Source organism: Cicer arietinum, chromosome 8, assembly GCF_000331145.2.
Source record: "Cicer arietinum cultivar CDC Frontier isolate Library 1 chromosome 8, Cicar.CDCFrontier_v2.0, whole genome shotgun sequence".
Classification (NCBI taxonomy): Eukaryota; Viridiplantae; Streptophyta; class Magnoliopsida; order Fabales; family Fabaceae; genus Cicer; species Cicer arietinum.
The window spans coordinates 2,020,912-2,038,711 of NC_021167.2; the positions used below are offsets into that span (position 1 = coordinate 2,020,912).

At 35.8% G+C, this 17,800-nt stretch overlaps 2 protein-coding genes across 2 annotated transcripts; one reads left to right on the plus strand and one right to left on the minus strand.

Annotated features, from left to right (window-relative positions):
• Positions 1 to 201: 201 nt before the first annotated feature.
• On the minus strand, positions 202 to 6,489 carry LOC101509044 (uncharacterized). Its single transcript, XM_004511560.4, has 12 exons — positions 6,194 to 6,489; positions 4,982 to 5,100; positions 4,790 to 4,896; positions 4,612 to 4,699; positions 2,837 to 3,923; positions 2,668 to 2,722; positions 2,467 to 2,548; positions 2,221 to 2,301; positions 1,313 to 1,417; positions 1,171 to 1,220; positions 739 to 856; positions 202 to 465 (listed from the first exon to the last, which is right to left on the minus strand). Exons 1-12 carry the CDS (start codon positions 6,393 to 6,395, stop codon positions 385 to 387), a joined length of 2,175 nt encoding a protein of 724 aa, XP_004511617.1. The 5' UTR covers positions 6,396 to 6,489; the 3' UTR covers positions 202 to 384.
• Positions 6,490 to 8,082: 1,593 nt separating this feature from the next.
• On the plus strand, positions 8,083 to 8,946 carry LOC101494650 (uncharacterized). Its single transcript, XM_004512136.1, has one exon. The coding sequence runs from the start codon at positions 8,083 to 8,085 to the stop codon at positions 8,944 to 8,946; it is 864 nt and encodes a 287-aa protein (XP_004512193.1).
• Positions 8,947 to 17,800: the final 8,854 nt, after the last annotated feature.

Consider the following 17,800-nt stretch of genomic DNA (forward strand, 5'->3'; position numbering starts at 1 on the left):
AATATCCATACATTACTCTGGCTTTTTACATCAATATTAGCAAGGACATTGGTAGATGGCATAGTAAAATTGTGTAAGCTGGGATTTTACTCTACTAAAAGCTGCACAACCAATCACCACAAAACGGGGCGGGGCGGGGCGAAGCTCAGAGAAATGTTGGTTGGGATGGTTAGTTCAGACAAATATGAAGCGTGAGGGAAGTTGAGGGTTTGTGGTCACAAGAAGGACCTGGCACTGTGGTACACTATATACTTCCAATATTTACAAATAAAACTTAACCTAATATCACATACATAACATGAAGAATAATAATGTTGCTGTAATGGGATACAATAGTTAAGGCCAGAAATTATAAAGCAAGCTTCTAACAACTGCTTGTAAAACTCACATCACTATACATTTTTCTTTGGATTTCCCATCAGCCCTGGGAGATGAAGATGGATTCCTTCCACTGCTTCTTACCACCTGCAAATAGCATTTTACCAAGTAATTTAAAAAAGTTTCAACATTCAAATATACCCAGAGGTAGTAGAGTAGCCAAAACCAATGCTTTTTGTATATGATACGATCTGGTATCTACTATCCAATCATAAAGATCCCACTAACTTTCAAAACGATCCCATTCAATGGTTCTCATGAGAAACCAACAGATAACGGAAATGCATATAACGGAAGATAATTATCAGTTGACAAACAAAACTATAAACTAGGTGCAGTAAAAGTTGGAAAACTTTTTACCTGGGGACCTGTAACCAGTCTGGAGCTACCACTAATAGATGGTTTCTGTGGGCTCTGACGTGGTGGCTGCTGCTCAAACTCTTGTTGTTGCAAGGCTATTGCTAATTCCATATCAGAGCTGTCCCAATAATAAAGAAGATTCATTGTTGCTAAACCGTTTCGAATAGTTAAAACCGTAACTGAATTTAAAGTCAACAACAATAGTTTACAAGTTTCGTGTTTAGACTTCTTTTTTATGGCAATATTTTTTCCTGAAAGCTCTCTCAGGACGCTTTTAAAAAAAGGTTTTGACCCCAAAATTAGCTAATCTATACACGCACTGATGTCATTAAGGATGCTTATCTACTGGATAATATTCTTTTGGAAAGGGGGCATTCATAAATTTCTGTGTGTGTGTGTATGCACTAATATCAACAAGTTCAGAAACTCAACCTGATATCTAGGCCTGCCTGTGTTGCACTATCTATGCTGGCAAGATAGTCCTGAAACATGTCAAGTTCTCTTTATATTATATCAATGAAAAAATTGTTTTCAAGATAAGATATTTACTTTTTTTAGGGGGAAAAATACGTACAGCAGTGCTGGTCATAACATTGTTCTCATCCCAGGTGTTACTTTCTTGGCTTTCTACCTTGAATTCCTTGAAATTACCAGTCATAAACAACGTATCGCCATTGACCTGAAAAATCAGTTCATCAAAAACTGTCTTCAATTTTAGTATGAGAAAAAGGATCATGCATTGTCAGCGTAAACTGATTTTATAGTGACAGACTGACAGTTAATAGGAACCATAGGTATTAGCATCTCACCATATAATTGTAACCACCATCATAAAATAACCAACTTATCAACGGTTTGTATTGGTTGTCAGTGTAAAACTGTTTGCACTGACAGTGCATACCCATTGAACTCTTTTAATATTACACAAAAGCAAGATGTTTTATTTAGACACCCAGACTTGGATAGGGCCTAAGGGGGAACTAGGTAGGAAGAGCATGCTGATCATTACAGTGAAATACATAAACATAAAAAAAAATAAAAAAATAAAAAAACTGCATAAAGATTCATTCTCAGAATTTACTTAAAATTCAAGAAAGCCTCAAAACCACCTGTAAGAGCTATCCAAAAAGCTCAAATCACCAAACACGCAAAATTTTAATTCTCAGAACAAATAACTGAGAATATCAACATCTTTATAATAAACTCCCGGCAGATTCAACATCGAAAGATAAGAGACGAAATAATAACATTTTAAGAAAGGATTTAATTTGTATACACTAACAGTGTGAAGGTCTTTTACACTATCAGCCAATCTCAGCCGTCGGATTATTAGAAATCTTTGACATTTATCGTAACTACATCAAAAGTCACAACTATGAATGGTTGTGATGTGCTGACACTGTAAAACTTTTTACACTCTCAATGCATAGTAATTAAACTCTTTAAGAAAACATGAGTGAAAAATTCTAGATCATGTTTTACCTCATTCAATTTTTCCCAAACCAGATCAGGCTGATTTATGTAGCCTTGATCTGTAGCTAGAAGATAGAGCTCACCCTCAATCTGTGAATAAAAGAGAAAAAATTTAGGATTAAAAATAAATACTATGCAAGACAGAGAGCCAATAATATTTTCTCAATGATAAAAAACTGCTATTGGGAGTAGTTGATATCATTTTCATTAATCCAAATGACCAAAGAAATGAGCCTTTTCAAGCCTTGCACTCACCTTAAACATGGTGCTGAAATGATTGTTTCGGAAAAAAACACATAACTCACGCTCTTTAAGACCATCTTGTAAACAGAAAAGCCTACAAAAACATTTATGGTTTATAATATTTAAAATGAAATTCTTCAGCCAGTGAAGAAAATTATATACATCAGGAAATTTATTCAAGAAATTTAGACCAACAAGACAAAGTCAACATACCCATAAAATGTCAACTGGCTGGCATTATTCCTCAAAAAACTCTTGACCAATTCCCCTAAGACCAATAAAAAACAAAGATATCTTCTATTAAAGATAAAAATACTGCTTGTCAGAAAGTTATTTTCCAATCAGAATGAATTCATTTACTCAAAGATATAGCACCACTGACCTTGTTCTGGAGTAATTTCTTCCTTAGCTCTTTGATCAAAGGTGCCTTTGTCAGCCTGTTCTTGAAGCACCGCCTCACCTTCATAAACAGGTTCACGGTCCTCAAAATTTCGGGGTCTTGTATCCAATACACATTCCTCTCCTTCATATATGGGCTCACTCTCATCAACAGTTGAAGGGAATGCTCCACAAGCATCAGTTTGATGAAATATGGTACTAGAAGAATCTGAATTCATATGGCTTCCAGATAAGCATGATATTCCTGTTTCATCAGGTCCTTGAGATTCATCTAAAGCTTCATGATCTATAGTTGTTGGAGAGGATTGATTGTGAACTTTAGCATCCTCCCTAGAACCATCTGCACAGCTCTCAAAAAAGGAAACAGAGTATTTTTCAGGAGAAAGGATGGTTGCACTCTCATTCTGAACCAATGCATCAAGGTTATACTTCTCAACTCCATCATTCCGTTCAACAGATTCTTCAGGTCCCATATAAGCTGAATGATGGAAGCCACCAACCGCATCATCCTTAAAGGACGAATTAGCTGCTTCCCCCAGTGTAGATGTAGAAGATATATGTTCATTATTGTCTTTGCTAGAAGTAGTGCAGTCATGGGGTATGGAGGTTTCTGATTCATGAAAGTCATTGCATTCTTTACCGGTGTTCTTTCCTAAGTTATCCCCAGAATCCATGGTTATAGCCTGTTGGTTACATATATTTTCATCCATACCAAAAGAGACTTCTCCTTCAGTACCAATTGAAAGACCCACAACAGGATCGCTCATTGAAGCTTTAGAATCAACCTCAGACAACTGCAAGACTCTCAACAACTGTTCTTCTTCTTCAAGATCACCTTTTCTTGGTGTGGTAGTAGAAATAGAATGTGGAGAATCATCAAAAGACCTGGCTTTAGAAAGACTAGGAGAAGGAACTCCAAGAGCAGCAGTTGTTGCAGCCACAAAATCAACACAATCTTCTTCGAGATTATTTTTAGGTTGGATTTCAATGTTCCTTGTTTCAAGAGAAACAAGCTCTCCCATGAGAGCATTATAGGACTTCGATCCAATTGCAGTTGCAGTGTCATGATCCTGGTAAACATTGTAAAAATTTTTTTAAAAAGCACACAATTAAAAAAAAAACAGACAACATTTTGATGATTATTCAAAAAGATCACTCGGTCGTTTAAGATTTACAACAAACAATGAGACACAGCTATTGATCAAAAAGAAATCACTAGAATCAACATAGATGGAGGCCAGGTTAAATTAGGATATCGCACAAAGAGGCCACTCACACAGCAATAGCATTTTTAATTTTCAAGGAACTAGACCTGTTCGCAGGCTGCTACATAAATCCTTTAATACAAAAGAATGATGAAACCTAAAAACTAGTTAATAAACCATTCTGAAATAAAATCCTGCCGAGCAATATCAAAATAGATGCAGTACAGCAGTGTGAAAAAAATGAATAAAAAAGGGCTGGGGTTATCGCTTAGCAGATGACTAAGAGATTACCAAGCCAAAATTCTGGAATTTACTATTTTCTTTTTTTAATAAAAATTCTGGAATTTACTGAAAACAAAGGAATGTCCTTAGACTAACATTGATGAGCAAAAATATGTTACATCAAATTTAACATACAGGACTTTTAGCCTTTTAGGGCACATTAGAACATGTCTGACAATTGGCAAGGAAGCAATCTTCTAAAATTTGTCTAATTCATATGACAACATAGATGATAGAACTAATTAATAAGGACTGACGGGAGACAAAATACCTGTGGATCAACTATCCAGCCATGATACAAAGGGATGTCCAGCAAATCAAATATGGCACACTCTGGAGTGAATTCAAAATCATTTATTCTGCAATTAATATGTAACTTTGGTCAGAACTTCAAAATTGATGATGGATGCATATAGCTTTCAAAAAAATTGATGATGGATTACACTGACCTCAGAAATTTTAAATTTACATCAATTCCAGTTGCAAGTCTAGGGAGCAAATCAATTGCATCAGCAATGTTCTGTTGTTGATTTTCAACATAACCAGCATCTTTGTTCTGTAAGACAATAAAAAAATGTCATACAAACTTACATAGCGAACGAAATACTGATGGCACCAATGGTAACAAACCCAATTCTTACATTCACATTACTATTTGAATCAATCAATCGCTCAGCAACCAATGAAAGCAGCTTCTCTTGTGAGATTTCAGCAATATCAGGGCTCAAACTTAACTGGTTTCGTAGCAGAAGCACATTACCTGCAGCAATGCAATATATACAGTGTGGTGTGAAAAAAACAAGAAAAATCAAACAACCATTACAAATATCTCTCCAAAGTGCAAAACTTGAGAGTATCGACTTGTTACCAATCCTACAATCTAGCTAGTACAAGAATTTGGAAAAACATATAAAGCAAAATAGGAACTGAAGAGATTATTGACCGGAAGAAAACATATAAAAGGATTCCTGCAAGGGTGACATGAAGATAACATATTTCTGCATTAGTAAATTGATCAGATGAGACATATCTGATTAGATATGAAAAGGAGAATGACAAGACAACACTAATCATTAAAGGTTACATGGAGTTTATGTTTTGCATTCTTCTAGTCAATTTCTTTCGTAGTATTATTAGGAGTTTTGGCAATATCCCCAAAATGCTTATTGACGGATGATTGGTATTATATAGATATTAGATAATATGCATCAAGTGTCAATTAATAAGTTCAAAATGCAGGGACAGAGAAATAAGTTTTGAAATCACGCATCAAACAAATATTCAAACTCTGAATAACTAGGAACAAAGTATATGTTGCAGAATTTGCATTTTTAGTAATAAAATAATGGAAAATAGAGTACAGCATGAGATTTACAGGATCAATTAACATCATTTCCTTGATGCTGACGAAAATTTACGAAAAAAATACTGCAATATGTAAGACAGAAGTTGTTGCACATTTTCAAAGATAGATATATAAAAACAAAAGTAACAAGTGCCAATGCAGCGACTAATGTGTGGCAATCCAGTAGTAGATTCAATTCAATTAGAGGTAAAGGTAGCAATGAATGAATTGAGAAATATTAAACTTATGATACACGTGTTGGTGAGTTAATTGAAAATTGAAAAAGAATACGAAATGATGTTGTATGTAATCAATGATGAGTAACTCGTGAGAAATTGAAAAACATAATAATATCGGATATATCCCTAACCTAGCCGTATTGAGTTAGATTGTAAATCGAATAATAAATGAAAAATGGATAGACATGCGAGGAATTGAATTGAATTGAAATGAAATGAATAGAAAGAGAGATGTATGGGTGAAACCCTAAGATGTGAAATGCACTAACAGATAGCGAGAAGAGGGCAGGGTCCATTGTCGTTTTGAAGGACGATCGGAGTGGTGCGTCCGAGAAACTGAATCGTTTTGGTTTTGTGAAGGAAGTCTTTGACTGGGGAAAGTTGTTGTTGTTGTTGAAGTTGATGTTGAAGATCGTGATGTTGATGTTGATCTTGACCTTCGTCTGTAGAGGAAGAAGATGCCATGTCCATAGAAGCAGCCACCACGTTCTCGACAACCAGAAATATTAAAGGGATATGTTTTTACAAATTAAGCGGGCAAATTAGGAAAATCCAATAGGTTAGAACTAGGAATTCTTTATTTATTTATTTATTTATTTATTTATTTTTTTTACGATAAGTCAATCCAGTTAGAATCCGCGTACTAAAGTTTCTTCGTTTCCTTTTTCTTTGGTTCAATTGCTCCGCCTCACTCGATGGTGCGATTTCAAGTTTTTTTTTTTTTTTCATTTACATTTTGGATTTAATTTACATGTAAAGATAGTGTACATATATTTTACAATATCAAGTACAATTGTCAAATTAGTAAAAATTGAATATATTTTACTTTGATCATATTTAGAGTTACAAAAATAATTGATTGTGATAGATTAATAATATAAAATTTTTTACATTATCTGTATAAAAACTAAAATATTATTATTGTTGGTGCATTTTTTTTTTTGCGATGATAAGAAGTAGAGTAGATTTTATTTTTCTTCTTGTACGTTGTTCACCCCTATTTTTATTAACTGACACACTTTTTAAGAAAGACAAATCTTTAAGAGTTTACATACTCTCAAAATGGACAATGTCTTGGAAGTGTAGCTTTGAATCATAACAATGATGTCATCTTTGTGAAATGAATGTCTAAGTCATTCACGATGATTGGGCTGCCTTTTACTACGAAAAAACTGTGAAGGCTTATACGCAACACCTTAAAGCGAACAATACCTCTAAAATGTGGTTAGAGATTAGAAAAATGGTTTGGTATGTGACAAACAAACACGCAAGGTCCGGTAATATCACATTATTTAAGAATCGAGACTAAAAATAGTTTATAAGCAATATTCACACTCTTCTACTCACTAATGTATCTTTTACTAAAGACAAAATATGAGAGAAGATCACCCAAACACTCATTTAAACAAATTTAACCACCCCACCACCGACATTGAAAAAGCTTCAACCACCACGAGGTAAGTATCATTGCCACCATGAGAAACTGCAATGGTCGTACAAACAAAAACAAGAAGCATGAAAGCACTTTGAGGAGACAATAAAAGAAAAGTCTAAAAACGAGAGAAGGAACTTATCAAATATGGGAATAAGATAATTGCTATTGAGATAGTGTTGAAATAATCCATATAAAATTGAAAGGTTCATCCAATATTCACTTCATCATAAAATTAGTAATGTGTGTCGAGTTATGATATTATAAAGATGCTAATCGGAAAAACTCATGGTTATTTAGTTACATATAGTTGAATTTTTTTGGGAAATAATATGCCATTACATTCTAAATATTTTTCTTCATAAAGATTTCATGAAACTCCTTGTAACAATTTTCCATCACGATGATAGCTTCAAGCATTACATGATGGTGAAGTATAGCTCCAATTAGTCAATGTTGTCCTTCAATAACAAGTAATAGGGCAACAGTGATGCCAATTTACAAATGTGTTGTTCATTATTATTAAATATAAGATTAGCCTTAGTAACAGAATTATTTTTGTTAGTTTTGGTTCTACTGGTATATGTAAGACTTGGGTCATATTCCCAAAATTAGGTTTTTCAATTCAAGTAATTCTTCTTCTCTTAATTCAATATGGTATCAGGCATTTTCTGGTCTTGATTACCTCCTTGTCTTTCCCTTTTCCCTTAATTTTTTTCCTCTTCAATGGCTGAAAACCCTTTCTCTGATTTTTCCTCAAATCCTTCAAATCCCTATTATCTACATCCCAATGAGAATCCATCTTTGGTTCTCGTTACCCCATTATTGGACAGCAAGAATTACAATTCATGGGCACGCGCAATGAAGGTCGCATTAATCTCCAAGAACAAATTAAAATTTGTCGACGGCACCTTTCTTCAATCGGCTTCTACGCATGTTCTTCACGATCCATGGGTTCGCTGCAACAATATGGTGCTCTCTTGGTTGCAACGCTCGATTTCCGAGAGTATCGCTCAATCAATTCTTTGGATCGATAACGCACACACAGTTTGGAAAAATCTAGAAAATCGATTCTCTCAAGGTGACATTTTCAAAATTTCAGATATCCAAGATGATCTCACAAGACTTCAGCAAGGTAACCTCGACATTACCAACTATTTCACGAAATTAACCTCTTTATGGGAACAAATAGATTCATTTCGACCCATTCGCGATTGCGTTTGTGCTATTCAATGTACTTGTGGGGCAGCTACTGACCTTAGAAAATATAAGAATCAAGATCGGGTCATAAAATTTCTCAAAGGTTTGAATGAACAATTTTCCAATGTTCGTTCTCAAATCATGCTTCTTGAGCCCCTCCCTTCTTTGGATAAAACTTTTTCTTTAGTTCTTGGTCAAGAACGACAACTCAGTGTTCAAGCATCCTCTGATTCGGCCCCTGAAAATCAAGCTATGGCCATGCAAATTCAAAATAATCACTATAATGGAGGAGGAAGGGGCAACAATAATTCTAATAATCGAGGTAAAGGACGCAATAATTCTGGGTTTGGTCGTGGTCCATATCAGAATTCTAATCGAATTTTTCTTTAGTTCTTGGTCAAGAACGACAACTCAATGTTCAAGCATCCTCTGATTCTACCTCTGAAAATCAAGCTATGGCCATGCAAGTTCAAAATAATCACTATAACGGAGGAGGAAGGGGCAGCAATAATTCTAATAATCGAGGTAAAGGACGCAATAATTCTGGGTTTGGTCGTGGTCCATATCATAATTCTAATCGGATTTGTACTCATTGTGGTCGAACAACCCACACAGTGGAAACATGTTTTCTAAAACATGGTTATCCACCCGGTTTTCAACAAAGACATTCTCGAGTAGCCCTCAATACTGCAACTGCTTCAGTTTCTCAAGATTCCTCTCCAGCTGACCAAGAGAGCACCGACGCATCTCTTACTATTATTCAAGATCAGTATAATCAGATTCTTCAACTTCTCCAAAATAATCTTGCTGTTTCTTCATCTACAACACCGGTTCAGCCTTCAACTAATACTGTTGCTGTTCAAAATAATCATCTCAAGTCAGTTTCCTCTCCTTTAGGTAAGCAAGTTGTCTATTGGGTAATGGATACAGGTGTTACTCATCACATAACTCATAATTTTGTTCATTTTTCTACTCATGCTATTGTTCAGCCTATTACTATGAAATTACCTAATGGTCAAACTACTACTACTAATATATCTGGTTCTATACAAATATTTGAACATATTACTTTGCATGATGTATACTATCTTCCAGATTTTCATGTTAATTTGATATCTGTAACAAAATTGGTTGACTCGGCTAAATGTTACCTTACCTTTACTACTGATAAATGCTTCATTTTGCAGAATTACCCCAAGAAAGTGATTGGTACAGCTGATAGACATGGAGATCTCTATGTGGAGGGAATAGTTCCAAAGGAGGTAGCCAAGGACGGGAGAGGTCCAGATGGTGTGGATGGTTTACTAGACGGGCCAACAGCTTCTGAAAAGTTAAAAAATTGGCTAATACTAATAATGGATGAACTTGTTTTTTTTTTTGGGACACAAAAAGTGGTGACATGACACTTTTATGTGGATTGGGCAGTAGTGTTCCAAAGTCATGAGGTGGTGAGTGAAGGATTTGAGAATATGAGAGGAAATCAGTGGAGGATAAGGTGGATGGTTGAGGAAAAACAGAGAATGTTGATGTAGGTGGAATTTTTTGTGGAGAATGTTCTAGTTTTTGTGGAGAATGTTCTGGAGAACGTTCTCGGTTTGATGGAGAATGTTCTGGAGCAGTTTATGGAACTGCATCTCCTGATTGATCAAATGATGAAGGTGAGAAGGGAATAGGGATTGTGGCAGTCCTTCGTCGTGCAGACCATTTTCTTTTCAATGATGTTCGAAAGGAAGATGTTGTTGTTGTGGGTTGAGCATATAGTGTTTTGCGCATATGGGATAGGTTCTTAATGGAAAATTTGGAGATTTTGATGAGTGATTTTTCAGATGAGAATGGAACTCCAAAATGCCTAAAGACTTTAGTCAATATCAATTCCATAAGGAATGGTATTTTTCTTGTAGTATTTGGTAGCAGCACAAATCATGTGTTGGATGATCACATGAGGAATGTTTAGAAGCTTACAATTGAGGAGATGATAGATGAGTAAGGCGTCGTTGGCAGAGACATACTCGTGACTTTCACAGTGGGGAATGAGAGTATGATGGCACATGTTGTTAAACACCTTTGGGAGAGGTTTGAGGTATGTTGAAAGGTAGCAGGTGTAGCCTTCTTGAAACAAATCATAAAGGACTTCAGTCTCTTTTAGATTCAAAGTTGAATACCACTGGTTGCCAAACACAGATGGTCCTTCTGCTGGTAGTTGAAGAATGGAGGCCAAGATGTCTGGGGTTAGGCGGATCTCAACTCCCTTAATCGTGGATATGATAAGGGATTTATCAGAAAAGGTTTTTGCATTGCAGTAGAATGCTCAGACAACATCAGGGTAATTCAGATGTTTGTAAGAATGAAGTTCAGCCAAAAGCATCAGTGTGATGCTGGACAACATTACCATCAACAATGAGCTTTTCAAAGACAAAAACTCAACCGATTCCAATTGGGCGTTGAACCCATTTATCTTTGAAAAGTTTGGAGTTTTTGGGGGAAACCAGAGGTAGTGTATTTGGTTTGGATTTTTGGGTAGGTGAAGATGGTTCAGATGTTTCAAAAGTGGATGGAGATGAAAGTTCTGGTGTTGGAGAACGTTTGGTTTTTGTTGATGGGGGTGGTGTACAGAGTGGAGAAGTTTCTGGATTTGGAGAAGGTTATGAAGGAGAGATTGGAGGAGCAGAAGAACATTCTTGATGTGGAGAACGTTCTTTTTATGGAGAGCATGGGGGGATACTTACTAGAGAACATTCTTGATTTGTAGAACGTTATGGATTTGGAACAGGGGAACATTTTGGAGATGGAGACTGTTCTGGAGAAGTTGTTTCATTGAGTTTTAGGTTTTGTTTGGGTGCAAGCATTTTCTTTCTTTTGGGTTTTTTGAGTTTGTTTCTGGCTATAAACTGAGCAATGGTCATGGTGGTTTTAGTTTTCATGGTCTTTTTGGATTGAGTTGAAGGTTGAGATGATTTTGGGAGAGATGAAAATATTTCTTCGATCAATCTCCTTTTTTGATTTGGAGGAGTTGATTGAGAGGGTTCGGAAGAGAATGAAGATTTTGAAGGAGTGATGGGTTTGGGTTGTGCTTTTTCTTTAACGGTTGTGGGATGAGGAATTTTAGATGAGTCATCAGTCTCGGAATCGGAGATGATGAAGTAAAAGGGTTTTTCTGTTTTGGCTTTGGAAGTTCCAATGTCAGATTGAACTCTCATGGAGCGTCTTTTTGGTATCATAGGTTTTCTTAGATGAGGATGAACTTGAGCAATATTAGGAGGAGGACACGTGTATAGTGGTGGAAGAACAGTGGATAGGGGATTGAGATTGATAGGATGATTATTAGGGTTAGTTTCAGGGGATGATGAAAGATAGTCAGAAAATGAAGTATCAAAGGAGGTGTGTGGTGAAGTTGGTCGTGGTGGTGGAGAAGGTGAGCGTTGAAATGAATTAGATAATGGGGATGATGAAGATTGTGAACAGGGATAAACATTATTTCTTGCAGATTGTTTTGTCTGTGTCATGGCTTGGGAGTTGAGAAGTCTGAGTGAGAGGGATTGGAGGAAGAAGATGAGAGGTTTAAAGGTTTTGTTTGCTGTTTTTTAGGAAAAGAAAATGTAGTGGTTAAAGGAATTGTCAGAAACGTGAGAAGGACGATAATTATCTTGGGAAAGAGGAGAGAATTTTGGGGGCAGGAGTGTTGTGTCAGTTTCTCTTTTACAGGTAAAGAGACACATGCATTAAATGTCAAGATTTCCCTTTTTGGTTTGAGAGGGAAAGTGATGACTCAGAGAAGAATGTTGGTTGACAGAACGGAGACCGATGTCTGGAAAAACGGAGATTGATAAATGATCTCTGTTTTCTGCAGAAACATAAAGGATGTATTCGAATACAAGGTACAAATTTTGAATAAATCTGAACGTTACAAAGATGTGTATTCGAATACATACATCCTGTATTCGAATACAACTGGAAACAATACCATTTTTTAGATCTGAAATGGTTCTAGATCATTGTATTTGTTCATCAAATCTCTTAGATCAATGGCCACGAATCTGAAGAGATGTTTATGGAGTATAAATACACCATAACTTGATATCAAAAAATAACAATCCTTTGAATCAAACCTTAAACAACTTTGAACAAAATTATGATTTTTACAAAGTACTTGCATTTCACTTTCATATCATTCAGAAAAGTTCTCAAAGTACTTGAAGTATTATTGGATTGAAATCATTATACCTCTCTTATATCCTTATTCTAAATCATATTGTATCACTTGTAAAAGAAAGTAGTACTTTCTTAAATTAGCTTAATCTAAGATAGTTGTGTGCTATCTTGAAGTATTGTTAGAAGTTTGTAGCAAAAAATCCCAAGGTGGGAATTGTACATTTTCTGACAACAAATGGATTAATCTCTTGTGGTGTGCAAGAGGACTGGATATACCCTTGGTCATAAGGGAAACCAAGATAATTTTTTTTTTTCTTCTGCCATTTATATTTTTACATACATCAATCCTAAACTCAAAAATAATCCACTAAAACTCTAAAAACCAGAAAATCTCCTAACACCTAATTCACCCCCCCTCTTAGGCGTACATCTGTTCTTACACATCACGCTACCATAGGCTTGAAAAAATTCTAGTTATCAATCACAATGCAACAAACACATACACTTTTTGAGGACTTTCGGGTTGTAATGGGGCTTAGGTAAGACTATGACATTTTGGGATAATAGGCTTTACTACTTGGAGTTCGGCATACATTTCCAAATTATTCTACCATTTTTTTATTTTTCTTCATTTTTTTATTTTGGAGATTCTCAAACATTGACAACAGAACCAAGAAGATATTATTTACCAAAGTACACAAACTGAATTTTTTTTTCTTTTTTTTTCTTCTTTCTTCTTTTTTTTTTCTTTTTAATTTCTTTTTGTAAGAATCACCACCCCAAACTTAAAAGGTTGTTATCCCATGAGCAACCCCTAACTTAGAATTTTACCAAGACAAGACAAAAATTTCCTACCTAACTCCAAGTAAGGTGATGTAATGAGAGTTAGGTCTTTGGTTTGTAATGTGGCTAGTGACTGAAAGAAAAGGGCAAGGCTCAAAGGGCTAGCAAATGGTAAAATTTTCATAGGTAGTTAGAAAAGCTCAAACGACTAAACAAAATTGCCTCAGTGTATGCATAAATTACAAATAATGCAAGTTAGAATTAGTGCAAGTTCTGAAGAGATAAAACATGTTTGGATAATCACACAACAAAGAATTAAAATGTTTAGGCCCAAAAGCTCACAACTAGGATAATAAGAAAGAGTATGAACTATCTAAATGATGCCAAATGTGCTACTACAAAAATTATTTAATGGCAAGTAAGACTTCGACAACCAATGAGTAATCAATAATGCATGCATTAGTGAAACTTATCGAATTGAGCAATGATATGAGCAACGAAATAGAGTTTGAATTTCAAAATCTCAAACAGAAAACTTAAGACCAAATGCAAGTTGTTAATAATTCTTCATCATAGTGCACGTTTACACACAATTAGAAAGAAACAAATTCAAATAAAAAAATAAGATTGCAAAAAAAATAAAAGTTACATCTACCTGCTGATTGCCTCCCACGAAGCGCTTCTTTAAAGTCATTAGCTTGACGTCTCAACTATTGTCAATGTGGCATATATGACAGGAAGAACACATCATCCTTCTCACCAAGAGATGCATATTTCAAATGAGGTGGCAATTGCTTGAGTTCAGTCGATGGCGTATCTTTCATTTTCTCTACATATTCATTTTCATTCATTTTCAACCTCTCCCATGTAGTGGGAAAACGGGGGGAGTAAGATGGTGATGCTTCTAACATGGCTAAAGCCTCTTTCACCTTTGGATCTTTACTTTCTTTAACAACATCTTGGAGTAGGCATAATACTCTTTCTAATAGCATAATGGGTCCTTGATGTTCAACTTCTTCATCGACTATCGAATTAAAAATCTCAATTTGCTTGCACCATTCTCTTTTGTTTGAATGCTACATGGCTTTTAAAATATTGAATGTAACTGTTTTCTCATTTACCTTAAAGGTTAAGAACGGTCTACCCAAAATCAAAGGAATGTCATTGTCTTCCTTCATGTCTAGTATCACGAAATCTACTGGAAAAATGAACTTATCCACTTTAACCAACACATCTTCCACCACTCCATAGGGGTGTTTCATTGAGCGATTCGCAAATTGTAGCATCAGTTGTGTGTCTTTGACTTTTCCAATGCCCAGTTTGTTGTAAAAGTTCTATTTCCAATGGCGCACGAGATTGAAAAGCTTCTAGGATCCTTGAGTTTCGACGGTAGTTTTCTCTGTAGTATAACAAAACGGGGGGAGTAAGATGGTGATGCTTCTAACATGGCTAAAGCCTCTTTCACCTTTGGATCTTTACTTTCTTTAACAACATCTTGGAGTAGGCATAATACTCTTTCTAATAGCATAATGGGTCCTTGATGTTCAACTTCTTCATCGACTATCGAATTAAAAATCTCAATTTGCTTGCACCATTCTCTTTTGTTTGAATGCTACATGGCTTTTAAAATATTGAATGTAACTGTTTTCTCATTTACCTTAAAGGTTAAGAACGGTCTACCCAAAATCAAAGGAATGTCATTGTCTTCCTTCATGTCTAGTATCACGAAATCTACTGGAAAAATGAACTTATCCACTTTAACCAACACATCTTCCACCACTCCATAGGGGTGTTTCATTGAGCGATTCGCAAATTGTAGCATCAGTTGTGTGTCTTTGACTTTTCCAATGCCCAGTTTGTTGTAAAAGTTCTATTTCCAATGGCGCACGAGATTGAAAAGCTTCTAGGATCCTTGAGTTTCGACGGTAGTTTTCTCTGTAGTATAACATTACATTCTTTGGTAAGCATCACTGTTTCACCGCTGATTTTTCTTTTCTTCGACAGAATCTCCTTCATGAACTTGGCGTATGTTGGCATCTGTTCCAGTACCTCTGCAAAAGGAATGTTAATATGTAATTTTTTAAAAACATCAAGGAACTTACCGAATTATTTTTCTGTTTCTTCCTTTTTTAATCTTTGAGGAAACGGAAGTCGAATTTCTGGTTTTGGCAGTGATTCCCCTTTTTTGTACCACAAGTTCTTCCTCCTTTTCAAGAGTGATATGCTCCTCAACTGATGTCGGTGTGACTATTTCCTCTGAGTGGGTCGAAATTGAAGTACTTACACTTTGTTTGGCTTTAAGCGGTACTTGTTCACTTACTTTGCCACTCCTTGTTGTCACAACATTGACATTATTTCGTGGATTCGGAATCGTGTCACTAGGCAAATTTCTAGTCGTTCTTTGTGCCATTTATTGAGCAAGTTGACCCACTTGAGTTTCCAGATTCTTTATGGATGAAGAGTGATTTTTCTGGATGACTTTTGACTCTTCAACGAAAGAACTTGTGCTTGTCACTAATTTCTCCATATCACTGTCCCAAGCAACCTTTCTAGGTGGGAATTGGTTTGTTTGAGCTCCTTGTTGACCTTGAGATCCACCTTGCCGATCTCTCCAAGAAAAATTTGGATGATTTCTCCAACCAGGGTTGTACGTACTAGAGTAGGGATTATTCTGCCTCCTGTTATTACTAACAAAATTCACATGTTCTAGTGCTTCACAAGCTCCAGTTTTATGTGCTCCTCCACAAAGGCTACAACTAGTATGCTTTAGTAATTTGACAGGGGCCACTTGGAGTTGTATATTTAGAGCTACCATCCTCTTCTTTATCTTAGCGGCGATAATGTAACTCCCCGATTTTTAACAGCGCGAGTGTATTTTTTTTTCAAAACAAATTCATAAAAACAAAGAAATAGAGAAGAAAATATTTTTGGATAAATATTTAATTCGTAACACAACGACAAATAAGTCAACATAATTTACAAGCAGCGGAATAGTTTTTGAAATATGAATCCAAAGTATTTACACTTGAAAAAGTGGTACATGGACCCCATCATAATAAAATGTCAAACATACAATATTAGTATAGGTACAGTCTTCCAAATTAAAATAAACACAACCCAAAAAGAAAGACGTCTAGTCCCTATACATCAACCTAATCTGATCATTCTACCAAAAAAACTATACATCCTGAATGATCTTCACGCGCCCCGCAAGATCCTCCTGACACAGCTCCAGTCAGGTGTGTCCAACTACCTTCCCATCTATAGGGTACTAACCGGTAGGATGGTCCTGGTTCTCATCTGAGGGTAAAGCCCAGATTTCCACAATAGTTGTAAAGGGTCACCAACCGAAATTAACAATTAACACATAATATTTAAGTTTTTAAATGCACAAAATAATCTTTCAACTTAGCATGCACCTTAAAAGGGTTTCCATATGCCAAACATTCATAAACAAGGTTGAAAAATGAAGTTTTTAACAAAATAACACTGTTGTATTCGAATACAGCATCTATGTATTCGAATACAAGGTTGTTTCAGCATTCAACAGCAAAAACAGTATGTCTGTATTTGAATACAGCCTTCTGTATTCGACTACACAGCAAGTCAGTAGCAAAACAGCATGTCTGTATTCGAATGCAGCCTTTTGTATTCAACTGCACAGTAAGTCAGTGGCAAAAACAGCATGTATGTATTCGAATACACATCAGACAACAGCAGAAAAACAGCAAAATTCAGCTTTTAAAAGGGTTTTGAAATCAATCAACACTTACACACAAATCCAATCAATCACACTTAGCAGTTATAGCACAATCACCATGACGACTTGAGTTTCGAAAAGGTTTTGCAATCAATCACACTTACACACAATTTCAAAACTTACACACTTAACAATTATAGCACAATCACTACGACAACTTGAGTTTCAAAATGCTTTTGCAATCAATCATACTTACACACAATTCCACAACATCCACACTTGGCAATTATAACACAATCACCATGACGACTTGAGTTCAAACACTCAATCATAATCTTGAATCAAACACGACTCGCGTGCCAAGCACCTTAATGCAATGCGTATATGCCAAAATGCATGAACTCGGAATTCCAAACCAAAACCCTCATCGAAGGGCCGTAAATCATAACTGTACCGCCTATCACAGGCCGAAGTATTAAATTACTGAGGTGCTACCTATCACGGGTCAACACGATTTACTAAAAACGTAAATCGTAAATGTACCGCCTATCACAGGCCAAAGTACTATTTACCGAGGTGCCACCTATCACGGGTCAACACGATTTACCAAAA